Source organism: Melitaea cinxia, chromosome 22 (genome assembly GCF_905220565.1).
Source record: "Melitaea cinxia chromosome 22, ilMelCinx1.1, whole genome shotgun sequence".
Taxonomy (NCBI): domain Eukaryota; kingdom Metazoa; phylum Arthropoda; class Insecta; order Lepidoptera; family Nymphalidae; genus Melitaea; species Melitaea cinxia.
Genome location: NC_059415.1, coordinates 3,698,565 through 3,718,155, shown reverse-complemented (window position 1 = coordinate 3,718,155; position 19,591 = coordinate 3,698,565). Strand labels below are relative to the sequence as shown.

The 19,591-nt window shown below is 33.5% G+C and overlaps 2 protein-coding genes across 2 annotated transcripts in view; one reads left to right on the top strand and one right to left on the bottom strand.

Moving 5' to 3' along the window:
• Nucleotides 1-14,662, bottom strand: part of LOC123664546 (histone-lysine N-methyltransferase, H3 lysine-79 specific-like) — a 32,350-nt gene extending 17,688 nt beyond the window's left edge. The window contains exons 1-2 of the mRNA XM_045599079.1: nt 14,461-14,662; nt 12,468-12,641 (exon numbers count right to left, since the gene is read on the bottom strand). Coding sequence (XP_045455035.1) covers nt 12,468-12,641; nt 14,461-14,559 — 273 coding nt within the window. The 5' untranslated portion in view covers nt 14,560-14,662. The remainder of the gene's footprint in view (nt 1-12,467; nt 12,642-14,460) is intronic.
• A 1,135-nt stretch (nt 14,663-15,797) lies between these two features.
• On the top strand, nt 15,798-18,298 carry LOC123664679 (adenine phosphoribosyltransferase). The gene is made up of 4 exons (XM_045599188.1): nt 15,798-15,885; nt 16,086-16,241; nt 16,472-16,709; nt 17,835-18,298. Exons 2-4 carry the CDS (start codon nt 16,153-16,155, stop codon nt 18,057-18,059), a joined length of 552 nt encoding a protein of 183 aa, XP_045455144.1. The 5' UTR covers nt 15,798-15,885; nt 16,086-16,152; the 3' UTR covers nt 18,060-18,298.
• The last annotated feature ends 1,293 nt before the right edge of the window (nt 18,299-19,591 follow it).

Genomic DNA, 19,591 nt, shown 5'->3' with positions numbered 1-19,591 from the left:
ATATATTCGAAAGTGTAAAATAAAGAAGTAAATTTAGAAATATTTTTATAGCTGCATGATTGTGTATTTTTTCGAAATTTATTAAATTATATAATTATAATAACACATATTTTACAATAGTTCTTTAAATGAATTTAAGCCGCATATATTACATTTATATTCTTACGAATATTTGAATAATATTACGTGAATTGACCTGACAATTGCAAGTTCATATCTGTGCTAACACTAGTGAAATTTTAAGACTACAAAAGATGAATAAATTGAGATTGAAAAGATTTAAAGATTGGTTGACAGGTTGAGATCGGAAAATAGTGAAACACAGTGACAACAACATTTTAACAAAAAGTTCTTAGAAAATATTTAACAAGCGCGATATCGAACCTAATACACATGCTACAAGAATAAATAAATATCACTGATCTATAAAACACTAATTAATGTATAAGAAAACATACGTCATTAAATCCACACATTTCTTCCATATTCCTCAACCACATATAGCCATATTACTTGTCACTATCAGCGCTTGTAAAGACAGAAAGACGAGTTCTTGTGTGCATCCTGCACCTCGTCTGTTCCTAAATTATATCAATTGTAAACTCCTACGCAGACCTGCGAGCCTGGTAATGTCGTTGACTAAAGTTTTTGTGTTCTTTATATAAATATTTTAATTTATATATATTTATATATGATTACACAAACCATAATTTAGTCTGTAGGTACATGCTCAAAAAAGTACATTAAACGACTTTATAAAATGAGGTTTTATGAAGTTACTATTCTTCTTTCTGTGACACATTGGCGGGATCACGGGGACGCTATGACGTGCTTCCGCAACCCGACCGGCGCTTGGCCTTGCGAGCCCACCGTGGTGCAGAGCACCTCAGAAGGCACTTGAACACGTAAAGTGCACCTTCCTTCTCGGGACCGTGCAATGCGGACGACGGACCCTCCGAACCGCAGCCTTTCGGCACCGCGCCCCAAAGGCGCAACCTCCTCGCGCCGCCCCGGCGTCCCAGGCGTAGGGCGGGGCGGACAGTGCCAACCTGAGGCGGCAAAGGCCAGGGTGGTCACGGATCCCACACCGGCGAAACACGGCCTCGACGCAAGAGTGCGCTATCACGCGCCTTAGGGCGGGCGAGCGAACCAACCCACTCCGTCTTCCACGTGGGAGAAGGAAAACCCGACCCCCACGTTTCCGCGCCGTCACAGCACCACACCCTCACCGAGTGACACCCTAGGTGCCACTCTGCACCGCACACGACCTCCAAGCCGAAGGAGGGTTGAAACCCCGCCCCCCACCCAAAGACCCGACTATCCTCAGGAGCGCAACCTAACTAGGACCCCTCGCTCATCACTCACATCATCACTCGCAAGCAGGGCAAGCAATTCGCATGTCATCCGCCACCCGGGGGACGCGCCCAGTAGGAGATCCAGCAACTTCCCCTGGGACTTTTAACATACGAGTACTTGCCTAAGATCTTTTCAAGCCATTTTAGGAGCATCAATTAATTACATAGCTATTTTTCAATCAGTTTAGGCCCCTCCCCCCTTTAGGTAAAACTTAGTGAAATTTGTTGGACCACCCGATCGTCGATTGACGCTAAAAAATATTTTAAACTAAAATTAAATTTATTATTCGGGAAAATAATAAACCGTTCAGGTATACTATAATTAATTTAAGTTAAATAAAATTCTAAGCAAAAACAGATAAAAATAACACTTTTTTATAAATTTTACTCAATCCCTGGAGACTCGTGTACTTTTTCGTGAAAGTAATATTTTATATATTTTTGAAGTTGAAATGAGATTTTACATTACCTCCTTCGGTTTAAGTGAGATTTGGGGAGATTTCATTGGAACCTCCCCCCTCCCATTCTGAGCTCACGTAATTAATGGATGTTCCCTCAGGTAATTTCAATATATATTTAATACGAACTAATCTCCTATTTTTTATATTTCATATTTATGCGTCCAGCGGTTTTTGAGATTTCGTGATGACCTAACGATTTTATATATAGATACATATACAGAAGATTTAAGGCAATAAAATAAGTCGAAGACTATTATTATTAATGTATACATTACATGAAATTAACACTCGAAATAGCAAACCATTAATTTTTTAAACAAATATAACTTAATTAATGCAGTGTTAAAATATTTAGCATATTAATAAAGTATGAGTTATGGCGGCCTTGCCTCGTTTCTTTATGATTTATAGCACTTCAGATACAACTTTCATTTATTAATTAACAACCCCATAATAACTAAAACCTTGACTAATTATTGCCTGCGTTTTCTTTCGTGTGCTTTTCTAATATCACCGTTATATAAAAAATAGATAAATACGTGTTAACAGTTTTGGAAATCCACCTTCAACGGGGGTAAAATGGGACACAAAAGTTTTATAGGGAGTGTAGGATAACTTGAGTTCTGCTAATTTTGAAGCTACAATTATAAAAGTTTATGAAAAAGCCTTTTTATGAAATTTCTGCGTTTCCGACATTTCACCCTAAGAAACGGTAAGTAAGAAGACGAAGACGTTTATAAAAAAAAATCGATTTAGGTTAAAATAAAAAATAAAAAAAGAACACCAAGGTTATTTTAGCAGCCTATTAAAAACTAGTAAGTGCTAACCTCATTTTTTTTATAAAACCTTTTTTAAACTAGGTAAAATATTTTTTTTAGTACTTAAGTTATTTCAAATGTAATGTCATAATTTATGATGATATATTTACGCATAATACTACAGCCACACCTCGTTATAATATTTTAATTCCGACAGTATTCTTAGACATTGCGTCATTGATACGAAATTCTATGGTCGGTTTTTGCAACGCGACCGAAATAATGATTTTATTTATCACGCGAATATACGTAGGTGCTGAGACAAATCTGTACAGCGGTGTGTGTTGTCTAAAACTGCGTATACATAAATCTAATATAGTGCCATATAATGTATAAGTAACTTCTGTGTAATGAATATGAATCGAAGCGAAATAAATGTGTTAAAGAAATCAGAAAAGGGGGTGGTTCTACAATATACTCGTAGGTAACATTTTAGAACTACCCACCTTTACAACACCCTAACAATTCTGAGACGAATTTGTACCTAGATTATAGAACCAAGAACTTCCTCCATTTTCAAAAACTGACAATTCTTAAAAGAATCTGAAATACGAAAAGCTACGGTGTTTGCTGCTTATTTCCATTAACAAATTAAATAATAATAAAAAAACTATAGCTGTGCCCGCGACTTCATCCGCGTGGAATTTAACAAAAGTTATTGTTCAGTTCACAGAGTTATAAAATAAATAAATTTCTAAAATAAAAGTAGCCTAAGTTACTCCTTGTTACACCAACTATCTGCCAGTGAAAGTCCCATCAAAATCGGTTCAGCCGTTTCAGAGATTGGCCGGAACAAACAAACAGACAAAGAGACAGACAGACAAACAGACAAAAATTATAAAAAAAAATATTTTGGTAAATGTACCGTGTATACATCCATATTATGCATTTAGTAAAAAGCGGTTATTTGAATATTACAAACAGACACTGCAATTTTATTTATTTGTATAGATTTAAGAAAAAAAATGGAATGGAATAGTATAGGAAAATAAATTTCTCGCATAAATATGAAGTAAATATTAAATAGACTGTTCAACATAACCGTAACTTCTTATACAGAAAATCTGTCAGTAACAGAAATCAGAGAAAAAAAAAGATTCTTTCCCTCTACGCAAAAAATAAATAAAAGCAAAATTATATAAAATATTCGTATTTAAAACGTAAACATTATTAAATTAAGTATGATTAAATCGTTAAACAGTACAATGGCCTTTGTCACGCCGACTATTGTATGTGAAGACAGCGCATGTCTTCAACCAACTATATTTATAACAATCCCTTTGTAAGAAATGAATACATAATTGACGTTCTTAATGAAAGAATAATTTTTGGGATTTGTTTTATACAAAGTTGATATTGGACTAAGCTGTGTGGCAGTAAAGAATATACTCGTAGACACCCACTCTCATCCCGTGGCTGTCGTAAAAGGCGACTAAGGGATAACACAGTTCCACTGCCACCTTGGAACTTAAAAAGCCGACCGATAGCGGGATGACCATCCAACTGCTTGCTGGCTTTGAAATACACAGGCCGAAGGCGGGCAGCAGCGTCTTCGGTGCGACAAAGCCAGCCCTACGGTCACCAACCCGCCTGCCCAGCGTGGTGACTATGGGCAACACATATGAGTTCACGCCTTTTTTGGCACGAACTTGAGGCCTATGTCCAGCAGTGGACTGCGACAGGCTGAAGTGATGATGAGTGATGATTACTCATGAATAATTGTATACAGTTGTTTAACTATAATAAGACTTTACAGAAAAATACTAGCACGACCCCATCTCGCCCCGCCCAGGCGGACGATCTGGCGCTCCCGCGCTGTAGGGTATCCATGAAGGATTTTCCCCACGTAAAAAAAAGGGTCAGCAACGCGTTTGTAATGTTTTTTGTGTTGCAAGCGTCCATAAGCTACGGCATCTGATTACCATTAGGTCGACCGTACACTTGTTTGCCCCCCTAGTGCTCCTCCTACTTACTAGTATAAAACATACGCCTGATGGTTTGATGGTACCAGTTATTAGACCAAGTGACCTATTTACTCATTAATAATAACTAATAAGTGCAACATAGTTAACATTTACGAACTTGCCCGCAGCCTTGGTTAGAACAATGGGTGATTATAATAAAACGGAAATGAGTATCTGTGCATCAATGCGTTACCTTTTGATGGTGTCACCTCAACGATGTAACTAAGGGTAATGATGGCGAGTCTAATTAATAAGGTTAATCAAATTATTAAAAATATATATTTATACTAGCTGCCCGGACAGACTTCGTTCTGTCAAAAGTAACTATTATAATTATTATTTTTTTAATTTATTTTTAAATTTTTTTTTAGTTAAAATCTTCCGTGGGCCTAAAGGAACATACAAGAAAAAATTACCGAATTGGTCGAGCCATTCGCGAGTTATGCGCTTAGCAATATTCATTTTATTTATATGTGTAGCCTACATAACAATATGAAAATAAGTTAAATCTGTAAGATCGTTTAGTCTCATTTACAAAGATTAATATGAAGAACGCTAATATAGGTTTTTAATTTTATTTTTTACGGTCAATATGAACCATGTCTCAGCCGTCATCGTGCCAAATCCCGTAGAATCAAACGTGAAAACGACAATTTCGAATTGAACTAACATGTAAGTAATCCTAAACATCACATCGCTGAGCGAAGGCCTATTCTCCACATTGGAGAACCTTTAGAGCTTAATCCTACGCTGTTATATTTACGCGGTTTAGCTGCTGCATTTGCTTCGAGCGAAAATCGCTACCGTTGGTTTTAAGGTAACTTCTCACACCACAACCACATACATACATATGTATACACTTATAACCTCAACATTCTTTAGAGAACTAACAATCGCAGACATCATGTCTTCATAGTTTTAATTTTAATTACAGTAAAATGTACTCGTATAACATCCAACTATTATTGTTAGCTATTAAGGCTGAACTTCAAGATTAAAAACGTTAAGTGCCAAGGCAGATTTGAAAGGGATCTCCCTTTCATCTTGTATTTTATAAATGAAGTTGTCTGTCTGGACACTCGACTAATCGCACAAGAGCGCCCGTAATTAATTTTTGATAACATACCGCCTTTATTAGCTTTAAAAAAATTGTTTAGATAAAAAACATTGTTAATTAAAATATTAATTTTGAAGTTGTTATTAGAATTTATAGACGTAGAACTAAACTCTAAAAGCCTTAAATTATTAAAAAATCTCCATAATCTGTCGCGGTAAAATACAATTATAATTTATTCGTAGGTACCTACATTTTCAGTCAGTAAAATCTTCATAAAAAGTCCTTACTAAGTAGCTTCAAAACGTACCTCACCAAATCGTAGATACAATAACGTAGGTTATTATAGCTTTTAAAAATTCATTTCTTAACATACACTAAAAAAGAGGTTCAACTATAATTTCTATAATTAAAAAGTTAAACATTAAAAAAGTGGTTCCAATATTGGTTTATTTTGAAAAGAGAACCTTGCACAAAACAGCCTATAGAAACCTAAACATATCATTATAATAAAATAACAATAACGGATTTTGTCGCGGCTTATTAAGTTTTTTAAATGCCCGACGTTTCGGATACTTTACAGCAACCATGGTCACGGGTGGACTTTTATACCACCCGCTTATATCCACGTTCCATATTTATCACATCAATTATACTTACCGTAGATCGACTTTTAATAGAAATAAAAGTTTCTTCGTTAACCGTTTCTACCATGCAAACAACTAAATTGTATATTCAGCGTTGCTCTAAGGCTGGCTCCAGACATGCGATTTTGAGTAGGTATAGTTCGCGTCATGTAAAAAGAACGCTGGCCTTGAAGCTGCGCAGAAGCGATTTATCGGTCTATTTGGTGGTACGGGTAGGGGGACGGGAGTGTTTATCAGGTGTCGCATGCTTGCCGGTGTGCTATTGGTTGACAGCGGTTGACAGTTCGATGTCGACTCAAAATATTATCGTGCACAAAAGTTTTAAATTACAAAATTCTCCATTTACTATTTATTTCACTAAAAAACAATTATCAATTTATCATTTTAAACACATAAAAACTATTAAGATACGAATATCGGGAGTACAGATAATTATTATTTTTGAATACGACATTTCAATAACTAAAAAATTTGTTATTGCTTTTGTTTAAAAAAAAAATTGTGATTTTGTAAAGTGATAATTATTATACTTATTTAGTCCGAATTATTCGCACTTGTATTTCTAGTATTTTTTAATGTACCTGCCAATAACCATTATACGAAGCCGCGAGTGAAAGCCTAATTAAAAAATAAAACAGTAGTACTTGTGCGCGAGTATACCCATGCGCAAACGCACCCCCTCCAGTTTCTTTCAGCGTTCTTTTTACATGACGCGAACTATACCGTATTAGTATTTTTGGTGACGTCATGTACTTTACAAATAACAATAAAAAGGATAAAAATAATAAATTATAATAATACGGTACATGTTATTGAAAAACAGGTGTAATTATAAATAAATAAATAATAATTGTGTTTGCTCGCAAACGAAAAAAAACCGACTTCAATTACATCGACGAGTAATACAACGTAGATCGACGAAAAAATACTCAAGTAACTGCGCGTTATCAGAGATTACTCAAAAAGTAGTTATCAGATCTCAATGAAATTTATATATGACCACATGACAAACACCAGCTTTCGATTAAATTAAAAATTATTAAAGTCGGTACACCCAGTAAAAAGTTATTGCGGATTTTCAAAAAGTTCCCTCGATTTCTCTGGGACCCCATTATCAGATCCTGGTTTCCTTATCATGGTACTAAACTAAGGATATCTTCTTTCCAACAAAAAAAGAATTATCAAAATCGGTACACCCAGTAAAAAGTTATTGCGAATTTTCAAGAATTTTCATCAATTTCTCTAGGATCCCATCATCAGATCCTGGTTTCCTTATCACGGTACCAAACTAGGGATATCTGCTTTCCAACAAAAAAAGAATTATCAAAATCGGTACATCCAGTAGAAAGTTATGCGGTATAAGACAACGTAGGTCGACGAAAAAAGCGTCAAGTAAAAACGCATTATTAGATATAACTCGAAAAGTAGTTGTTAGATCTCAAATAAATTTAAATGGGACCAATTGGCACACACTACCTTTCGATTAAAAGAAAATTTGTCGAAATCGCTCCACCCAGTCAAAAGTTCTGATGTAACATACATAAAACAAAAAAAAAAAAAAATACAGTCGAATTGAGAACCTCCTCCTTTTTTGGAAGTCGGTTAAAAAAACAGCATATGGTACATGTCATGAAAATGTTTGTCTGGATCGTAGCGTCTGTGTTTGAGTTTTGTGTCGAACCCCCAACATAGGATCTACTAGGTCACTTACGAGGGCCATGAGTGAGACACTTTTATAATAACTATTACTAAGCAAAAAAATATTAAGCAGTTGGGAGTGTATGACCGGCCTTTCACTGCAGTAGAATCTTTGACATGCGCATTACTGCCATGTTCGTCTTAAATTATCCACATGCATTTTATAGTACATACTCGTACATACATATATATAGTTTCTCATGCCTTTGTACTGGAATATAATGGACCGTTGTAACTTGACCTTCTATGAATATGTGTAAAAATATGGAGGCCGTAATGCGCCAAGGTTAAAGTCGTTGCGGTTTTAGGTATAAAGGTGTTTTATGAAAGATTTTTTTTTTTATAAAATTTGTTTTTCTTTTTTACGTCACTTTAATTGCATTCTTTGTTTTATTAACGGTCGTATTATGATAATAATATTTAACACTGAAATGTTACTTTTAAAAAGGAATTATATAATTTTATTTTTAGGTCTACGAATGTTTGTTCATAATCACTTTAGTTTTATTGAAGTTATTTATTAAGGAGGAAAAAAAGGAGAACAATATGATTCTCAATGAAGACAATTTTTAAACGATTATTTTATGCAACATTTTTGTTAATTGCATTTTTATTGTTGCATTTTTCATTTCAATTCAGATTCGCTTAAATTTATTATAACTAAGTTTTAATTAATACTATGAATCTAACCTGAGTACAATGGACGTAATATTAGTGGAATGACCTCAGAAGTTGATAACTCAATAAAAATCCGCTTAGCGAAATTACTTGTAATATCAGCATTGCCAATGTCAAATCAATGTAAGAGCAATCGCCCGCCTACTGCAGCAAGTTCTATTACTTTTGATTGCCTGTTCAAATTTACACCAGTTTTATGTCCTGTTGATAAATTGGCACTTGGCTTTAACTTGGACTAGAGACGAGCTAGACTAGCGGGTAAAACGGTTCGATCATAACCGAAGGATTATGACAAGGGTTAAGTCATTTTTCGTATCAAAACTATTCATCACTTCATCATCACTTCAGCCTATTGCAGTCCACTGCTAGACATAGGCCTCTACAAGTTCGCGCCCAACATTATGGCGCGAACTCACGTCTTTTGTCCATAGTCACCAAGCTCGGTAGGCGGGTTGGTGACCGCAGGACTGGCTTTGTCGCACCGAAGACGCTGCTGCCCGTCTTCAGCCTGTGTATTTCAAAGCTAGCAGTTGGATGGTTATCCCGCCATCGGTCGGCTTTTCAAGTTCCAAGGTGGTAGTGGAACTGTGTTATCCCTTAGTCGCCTCTAACGACACCCACGGGAAAAGAGGGGGTGCTATATTCTGTACTGCCGTAACCAGACAGCATATCAAAACTGTTATTATTTGCAAAATTTGCGGGATTTATATAAAATTTTGGGCCATGCATATCTGAAAGTCGAAGAGAGAAGTTTACATCTACACTTTAAAAGTTGAAATCTATTGAGATAAAAGTAGGAAGCTTTTGCTTAGCAGTGGAACATTTGCAAATTGATAAAATATATGGTGGTCGTCACATACATGATTTAGGTCTCGCTTTCCTGTTATGGAAAGTAAAATCACGTTTTACATGAAGCCCTGTGGAGTGACGTTTGTCAAATGTTTTAGAAGTTCTAATATTTCTTTGTCATGGAATTTCTACATTTCAGTGAATTCCATGCTTGAAAAGTTAAAGTTGAATCTTAACATTAATTTCTGTAAATTTATTATGACCACATTCATTCAAGTTTCTCTTATTAGTCCTCGTTTCTGGAATAGACTTGAAATAAGTGGCCGAGTAACATGGAACGTAAAACGACACACAAAACGATTAAAATAATGAAATTGAATATATTAGTTTGTTTTTCGGAATTATGAAAATCTCAATTTCACTTCAATATACGGATTTTAGAAGACAACTTTAGCCTTGGACAGTTTTGGTGACGACATCTTTGTACAAGTCTGTCTCAACTTTCGGTTAAGCTTTGTTTGCTTTTACGAACACGGTAATCTTAGGACCCACCGCAAAGATTATTAACATCTTTTTGGATTAGTTAGTCATCATTATCATTACAGCCTATACAGTCCACTGCTGGACATAGGCCTCCACAAGTTTACGCCAAAAATAACGTGAACTCATCTGTTTTGCCCATAGTCACCACGCTGGGTAGACGGATTGGTGACCGCAGTACTGGCTTTGTCGCACCGAAGACGCTGCTGCCCGTCTTCGGCCTGTGTATTTCAAAGCCAGCAGTTAGATGGTTATCCCGCCACCGGTCGGCTTTTTAAGTTCCAAGGTGGTAGCGGAATTGTGTTATCCCTTAGTCTCCTCTTACGATACCCACGGGAAGAGAGGGGATATATTCTTTAGTACCGTAGCCATACAGTACAGTATTAGTTAGTAAATCTTAATAATTTGCTAATGCAATGGTTGAAAATCACACACAGTCGTGCCACTCATACGACTTATTCATTCATAAGCTTCCAGCCAATATTAAATATAAAATTAGCAGACTTACGAGTATCTATACTAATATTATAAGGCTGAATACTTTGTTTTTTGTTCAAACACGCTAATCTAACCACTGGTTTTCGGGTTAGTCTATTTCCGAGTAAGGCTATAATTTATTTATTTTCTCAAATAAGCGCTTGTGAAACAACTATTTAGACTATATACTTTGACCTTTTAATATATTTTGACCGTATTCGACAAGCCTCAAAGGGTTTAAATACCAAATAAACATATTTATCTCTTAGATTAAGGCAAATATCTGTAAACAATCTACAAAATTCGAAAGAATTTCTCAGGCATCTGTTAGAGCGCAGTAACGCAGAATTAAGCACAAGATTTTCTTCTTAATTTGAGACGTTTGCTCAGCATATTGACGTGGGTCACTTACAGAATATTACAAAGAAATTGTCATCCTATCATAGCTATTACCAATAAGCCTTAACGATAAACTCAAAACGACTCAGCCTCTTTCTCTATGTAGGAGAAGGATTGGACCTTAATGTCCACCACACTGCTTCACTACTGTTGGAATACATATTCCCTACTATGAGTAACAATCTCTATTATGATAACAACCGGGAGCGAAAACTTAACGTGCCCTCCGAGGCACGATGAAGACCCACAGATATTCAAAACCGAAAAGAAATATTTGTAAAATATAAATATCCATCCTGAGCGGAACCCGCAAACCGCCGCGGCGGTTTACTTCAGTAAAAGTAATGTGTTAAATACTAGTCAATACTGTCCGTTAACTGTTACTTCCTTCGCACACCGGCGCCGGTGTTTTAAGCGTGTCCATGGCCCAGGCACCACTACACCAAGGTTGTTGGAGTCTGAAGTAGCCCAAGACTTAACCCGGAAAAATGTATATATAGTTCCCGTATGATAAATTTTCCTGCGAAGTAACAGTTAACGGACAACTATTATTTAACACATTACTTTTACTGAAGTGTTTATCTTTCAAACCAATTCAAGATTACAATAATTATGTAGTTGATGTAATAATAGTAAACTGTTCACAATTGAACACACGCGAGGTACGTTTTTAAGTTTAGTTTTATTAGTCATTGTTATATTGTGTTATATAATACGAGTATGTATTCGTAGTTTTAAAGTCGTTACGAATATTTAAGTCGACTTTCTATATTTAAATCATAAAAAATAACAATACATAGATTACTTTCATTATACTTTTTATGTTAATGTGGGTAGTTTACATCAGGACTTTGATAATAATAATACTTTATAGTGTACACTATTAAAATCAAAAATAGTAACAAAAAAAAAGATATACGAAGACATCTACCAGACATCCTGGAGGGAATTGAGGTAGGGTAACACGCTTATAATGCATAAATGGTGTTACAGACCTCTATAAGCTAGGCCTACGCTAATCGCTTACCATTAGGTAAGCCGTACGCTTGAAACGCTAGAAAAAGCGATTTATTTGTAAGTGTTGATACAATTTTTGTTACGTTAAATAATTACTTTTATTTATTAATATTTAATCCTATTAGCAATTAAACGTTGACCTCATTATACATATAATGAAATTCTAATGTCGTATATAATATTAACGATTACGTTTATTATATAAAGCTTATTCAAAAGAATTAACAATTATCTTATCTAGAAAGTTAGTCGTTTGTGTATATTAAGGGCTTGATTGTGTAGGTTTCAAACTTGTATTGTTAGTTATTTTTAGGAATCGGGACACTAAAACAACATACACGACTGCAGGTAGTTTATAGAACACAGCCAGAAATATCCTGCGCAAACACTAGTGCCGCGTAACTAGTTAGGTACCTAAAGTTTACAGCTAAATAAGACTGCTTTCAAGTAGTGTCGACAGGGTCGGGGATAGGATTGGCAGCACGCTTGCGATGCCTCTGATTTTGCAGACACCTATAGTCTACGGTAACCGCTATTTGGCACCCCAGTGGTATAAAGTCTGTCACTTACCCGTATATATCTTTCTAAGTCGGGTGAGATTTCTTCTTTTACGTCTCCGAATGACTCTTCTTTGTTCTGTGTTTCACTATCATCTCGAGGCACATTATTTTCGGACAGAGCTCTTGGTCTATTGAATCTCACTCTTCTATCAGTCTTCAATTCATTCTCTTTGTTTGAAACATCCTGTAAATAAACAAAATATATGTTTTTTTTAACTTTCACGGTAGCTACCAACACTTTTACATGAATTTTTTGTTTTTTGGGCTCGGTTTTCCGCATTTAGACACAAAGGTGGTCCGTTATGCGTGTTTTACATGTATGTGATACCGTGATTGTCATTTTCAATTTCCCGATATTTCAGCGAAGTTGATCGCCATAAGTTACGGCCAACACATTGGTAGTTTCAATAGCAACTGCTGCAAATCCCGTAAAAAAAACCCGCACTCTGTTAGATAATAGGATTCTAGCTAACACAGAAAATGACACAAAATGTATGAGGTTTAACAATACGTAATCCTAAAGCCCACACGTCGACAAGCATTTGTATGACCTATACAAACATTTAAGTAGATATGGCAATCGAACTCGCGGCCTCTGAGGAGACAATCAGTTATTGTAACAACTGCGCCAACGAGTCGTCAAAAAATCTTAATTTTGACGTAAATGGTTATTGTTCCACTCTTTCGGTCACCAACCCGCCTGCCCAGCGGGGTGACTATGGGCAAAACACATGAGTTGACGCCATTTTTGGCATGAACTTGTGGAGGCCTATGTCCAGCAGTGGACTGTGGTAGGCTGAAATGATGATGATGAGTCAAAGACATATTTTATAGCCTATCAAATTTTTTTATAAATCGGAGTAAAATAATTATTAAAATTGCATTAGCAGATTTAAGCAAATCTATATTTTAGTATAAGTATTGCCAGAAATTTATATATTATGAGAGCATTCATTCCAATAAATTATATTTTAAGGTATTCTGGATTTAACTTTTTTATTCTATAATTAGGTCAACGCTTTATTCACCAAAAATAGTTTAGAGATAAAATTATACGAATTTAAAGTATAAGTATACATATTCATATATATTAGAAGGACGTAGTATGATTATTTTTTTTTTTTAACAATATGCCTAAAATTAATACAAATATTTTTCTTGTAGTAAAAACTCGTTGGTGATAAACGAGCTTTCAGCGTGAGCTTTGGAGTCGTCAATTGGAAATTAATGTGTAATCAATACATTTTGACATTTCATGTTTACTGGCCATACATAATTGAGAAGTATCCGTTTATAGGTGTCGAAAAATAATGATCTTTAGATATCTTTATATAAAATCTTTTTAGTATTATATATAGCAAATATTTTTTACATCAATGTTTTAAGACGTGAATCTTTTTTTTATATATTAATGAAATTTCAACAGAAACTGAAATTTTGTTTATAATTTTTTTTAATTCATATATGAAGAGACTTAAGCTACATTTATTATTTACAACTTTACATTTTTTTATGGATATATTGAATATTGATGGAATTGTGTTGTTAGATTTTCTTTTTATACATAACTATGTTCAATATATTTTGTCTTATGCAAGCACAGTTTTTAAAAAATTATATCAGCAATATAAATTATCAAAACTTAAAAAATAATTTTTAATTCACTTTTTAAACACATAATTTTACAAATAAAAAAAAATAGTTTTTATAAACTTTCATAATTACCTTTCATAGTTTATGTAATATAAAAAGATAACCAACAGTAAAAAATAATACAAAAAGCACTAAAGATTAAAAATTACATTTTGAATATTTACGAAAATATTAACAAACGATCGCGTACAGACTACAGAGAAAACTGTTCTATCTCTAACAAGACACAGTCAAATCAATAGCCGGCAGCCGGCGACTGGCAGAAAATCGATAGAGTTGAGTTTTCCATTGAGAGGCGAGCAACAGGTCGCAGTAGAGCACGAGTATTGTACGCGGTAATTCGTACTTACATCAGCAGGAGGCGGCGAAAGACCCAGAGCGGATTTCTCCTGCTGTATCTCACGCCGTTTTGCCGCAATTAGCCTTTCTAAATCTTCCGTCGATAACATTGTTAACCACAGTTTAAAATCTCACTTTCGCTTAACGGCGGGAAAAAGTTTTAGCACTTGTCAACGTTCAATTGATGGACTATTTTTATTTAAAAGTTGCTTAAAAGGTAATATTCATTATATTTTATACTATAACATTAAATATTATTATCTTGATACTTCTAATAAAGTCTAAATAATTGAAAGTGTTCAATTAAAAACATAACCGACATTTAACTTGAATTCAGATAAGTGATATAATTTGACGTAGTGAGTGACATTTATTATTTGACATAAACAATGTTGCCCTTCTGGCGTGATGGAGAATTAAAGATTATGGAGAATATTTGCAATGTTGTAAATAAAGATAGGTACTGTATTGAACTAAAAAGGCTAAAATATGAATAGTAAAGTTGGGAAAAAAATTGATTGATTGAAAAGTAGATTGTTAACGTCATGCGGTGGTTCTAGGGTATACAAAAGTTTTTACCTACTTTTATTTATTTTCATTCGGTTGCATAATTTTATAATTTAATGGAAAGCTCTAATACTATACTTATCAATCCTCCGAGTGGCATGATTCGGTGCGGGGATTCCCGCACGTCGAATTAAACATTTTTTCCACGAAGCGTCAACGTCTAAAAGCGGTCGGTAAAAACATATTATAGTGACTTCAGACACAGGTAACATTATCACTATCGTTATCAATCTCTGATGGTAGAAATATTGCAAACAATTTTAGTTGCAGGACTTGAATCTATCTTGCATCGCTTGGTTAGAAATTTAAATATAAATTGTGAAAGTATAAATTAAATTTTTTAAAAACAAATAGCATACTTTTTCTTTTCAATTTAATATTCATATAAAAGACGATAATTATTATCGACTAGTAAATTTGGATTTCATAATCCGACATCTACATAGCAAATTGTCCTTTACGAGGTGAATACAAAATTATAGCGTTTATATAACGAGTTGAAACGTGAAAGTATTTTAAACATCAACTGCACACTTTCACATAAATAATTATATATGTACTATTAATTATAGTGTAGTAACTAGTAATTATGAACAGGTAGGTTGAACGTCTTACTGGATAAATGTACTAATAATGTTTTTTCAATTTAAAAATATTAATAAGGCAGATAGATTTTAAAAAGAGTATGAAACCAAATTAATTGCGTAACTATGGTTCTGTTGCTTGTGGGGAGAAAAAAAATGTCATTATGGCAGCCCTATACGAGTAAATTCACGTGTTTATTTGACAGTTGACACTGAATGACTGAATACTGACAGACACAGACAGTTTTTTTTTAGTTTTTGCTGAAATTCTGAATAATGAATATGGTATGTTGAAGATATTGAAGTAAATTTATCTCTTTGGTAAATTTCAAACACTGGCACAACTGAAAGCGATTGCTGAAAGCCAATAAACCAATCAATCAATCTATCAAATTTCAAATCAACAAATAGTAAAATTAAACCTTATCTGGTTCTGGATATTATCTTGAAAGTTTTAAATATTATTCAAGGTTTTTAAATCGTAGGTAACGAATTTCCACAGCGGTGCTGTTTTACTTTAACGAACTATATTTAATTAAAAAAATTATAATAATGGACTCTGACTTCGAAAAAAAAGTCGCAGAAGTTAAATCTAAAATAAAAAGTTATCCAAATTTTCCAAAAGAAGGTATTTTGTTCTGGTAAGTTGTATATTTTATTGTATTACTTAAATGCACGTTTTTTCTTACACTCCTTAAAGATAAGAATTATAAAAAAAATTGTAATACAATTATTGTGTTCTAATGGTGACGCGAATTGTTCACTTATTACTATGAAACAACTTTTTCGGATTTTATCGCGGCTTATTAAGTTTTTTTAGATGCAATAAAATCCGAAAAAGTTGTTTCATTGTAAATTTTTTTTTATTTAGGGATATTTTCTCAGCTATATCAGATGGACCTACGTGTAAACTTTTACAAAGTTTATTACTAACGTTTATGAGAGCGAAATTTCCCGACGTGGAAGCGGTAGTCGGCTTGGAATCAAGAGGATTTCTATTTTCTTTCTCCCTGGCTACTGAATTGGGAATTGGATGTCTGCCAGTGCGGAAAAAAGGAAAACTACCAGGAGAAGTCATTTCATATGAATATACTTTGGAATATGGTTCTGTAAGTACTCCTATAACAAATCAGACAATTTCTAACTTTTCTTTTTCCATACATTTACAGCCTTTTTTCTATGACTATGATTTGTATTTGATGTTTTAAAAGTCCATAAATTTCTTAATAAATAGTCTATTTATTACTCAAAAGGAATTTTAAGACTGATATTTGAAAGCTAAGATTTTACATTTAAACAAACATACACGGTCTTACTTATAAAAATCTCGCTAAGCAATACTTAGCCACCGCTTAGTTAAACCGCTCTTAAGCTACAAATGCATGTTTAACTTTTGTTTACTTATAAACGTTGATTAGCTGTTACTTAGTTAAGAAACGAACAAAGAATGATAATTTTTTTTTTCTAACAAACACACGCAAGTAAGTAGATCAAACGTCACAATATAACAGCTGATTTATGTGAAATCCGCCATCTTGCCGCTTAGCAGGAGTTAAACTATGCCTCGGCAGTTTTTAAATTTGACGGCTATTTAAACACTACTTAACGACTTCTTAACCCTAAATAGTGTTTATAAGTGAGGTTTTTGCTAATCCGTTGCTAAGCAATTGATTAAAAATTAAGAAACGTTTATAAGTAAGACCGACAAAGTTGCTGTACAATATTAGTATGGATTAATCAAATACAGTCATAATGATACTCAAAATCAATTTAACACATTTGTATCTAAAGAACATTTAAGCCTCTTATAGATTGTGGATGTTACATAATATAGAAAAATTCAACATTATCTTACAAAACATTAAGATTACTGTTGCTATGCTTATTGTCGTTTAAGATTATTTTCTTATTATAATTCAAGTTGTTAAATGTGGTTAAATGTAGGTCCAAGTAATGATTTACTTTTGGTTTTGTATCTGAGAAAATAATTACATGTTTCTTTTTTTAATGTTTCCTATATACACACACAGTGAACTGTACCTAAGCTAGGCAACTTAATGCCTTTGTTTTGGGTAATAGACAGCTATTTTTGATTAATATACATATAAAAAACTATATATTACACCCAGGCTCGAGGGGTGAATCAAACTTACAACCACCCAAGCAGAAAGGAGGCAGTAGTCAGACTAGTCTGAAACAGTCGTAAAATAAGTATTTTTAACGTCACGTTTCAGGACGTAGTAGAAATTCAGAAGACCTCAATCCGTCCTGGCATCAAATGTGTGATAATAGATGATCTAATAGCGACCGGTGGCTCAATAACTGCAGCGACAAGGCTTCTACAGAAGTGCGGTGCCAACGTCCTCGGATGTCTTGTCATAATGGAGCTGGAATCTTTGAATGGACGTAAAAACATTGAGAATGATATACCCGTATATTCTTTGATTAAATATGATTAGGTATACTTTCATAGTTCATATTATAATACGATATGTATAAAATATACATTCAAATTGAATCTACTGCGGGTATTAATTGTTTGAAATTTTTTTTTGTTTGGTAATTGCTTTTGTTTGATAATTTTTATATAATTTGATTGATATTGTTTACGTTTTGACATCACCATTCCATATTGTTTTTATTGTTTTATTAGATATTAGAAAATATAGGAAATTGATTAAAAGGACATATATTAATACTATGTAGTATGTATTGACAAGCACATAATAGACCATATTATTATAATAAACACAGAGTACTTTTTCATATTGAAAAAGTGACTGTATATAAAATAATCCACATAGCTAAAGAAATATATTATTAATAGAAAAATTTAGTTTATTATAATTTTAAAAAATATGACATTGTACAGTAAAATGTTTGTAATGGTTTAGTGTAAGTAAAATTTTAATTTTTCAGAACTATTTCTTTGCAATAGCATAAATATTCGAGTTTAAATTACAGTAGAACCTCGTTAACTTAAAACCCAAAGGGAACACAAAATTTTATGTTATTGAGTTTTTAACTTATTGAGCGTTTATGTTAATAACATCCACGAGCTTGTTTGTTATGACACAGTTTGTCAAAACATTACTTTAAGTAACTCAGGGTCAATACTGAATTGTAGTAATAGAGGTTTGGGCTTTAAGGGGAACGTAACAGATTATATTAAAATTGTAGAGGTTTTTATAGTACCGAGGTTCTACTGTAGGTATATGCAAAGTTTATATAGTAATTGACAGCTTACAATAATATTATTATGTTCAAAATCAAAGATTAATAAATTAATAATAATTGTTTATGACATTCCATTCTTTCCAATCTGAGATTGGATTTTTTTGTATTGCAAATCATACTTTTAAAAAAGTAACATTATTTCATATTTAAGATTCAGATTTATATACAATAAATAAAATAAAGTTTTAAATATTTTTATGAAATGTCTTGTATAATTATCGTCATGACCTATATTTTAAAAATTATTTAATTTTACTATTCTGTATTACACGGGTGTAGAATCTTAAAAAGTTTTGTGAGCTTGTAAAACATTCTCTTTCCAATATACTCAACATTACTTTTGATTAATCTAAAATAACCGCTTTTTACTAAATACATAATATGGATGTATACACGGTACCTACATATAACAAAATAACATTTTTTTACAGTTTTGGTCTGTCTGTCTGTCTGTTTCTTCCGATGCCGAGTCGAGATTAGCCGTCTCTGAAACGGCTAGAAAGATTATGACGGGACTTTCACTGGCAGAAAGCTGATATAGTAAGGCGTAACTTAGGCTACTTTTATTTTAGAAATTTATTTATTTTATAAAACTACGAACAATAACTTTTTTGTTAAATTCCACGTAGGAGTAGTCGCGGGCACAGCTAGTAGAATATAAAGAATGAATACGACAAATGTAATTAACTACTGTATCAAGTTTTAGTTGATAAATGTAATGAGATTATAATAACGTACACGCAGTGCCGTCTTA

What these genes read in the sequence shown, in the direction of transcription:
- LOC123664679 (XM_045599188.1), top strand. Translation starts at nt 16,153, where the DNA reads ATGGACTCTGACTTCGAAAAAAAAGTCGCAGAAGTTAAATCTAAAATA. An exon ending in AAAGAAGGTATTTTGTTCTG is followed by an intron (nt 16,242 to 16,471) that starts GTAAGTTGTATA and finishes TTTTTTATTTAG; the next exon opens with GGATATTTTCTCAGCTATAT. An exon ending in ATACTTTGGAATATGGTTCT is followed by an intron (nt 16,710 to 17,834) that starts GTAAGTACTCCT and finishes GTCACGTTTCAG; the next exon opens with GACGTAGTAGAAATTCAGAA.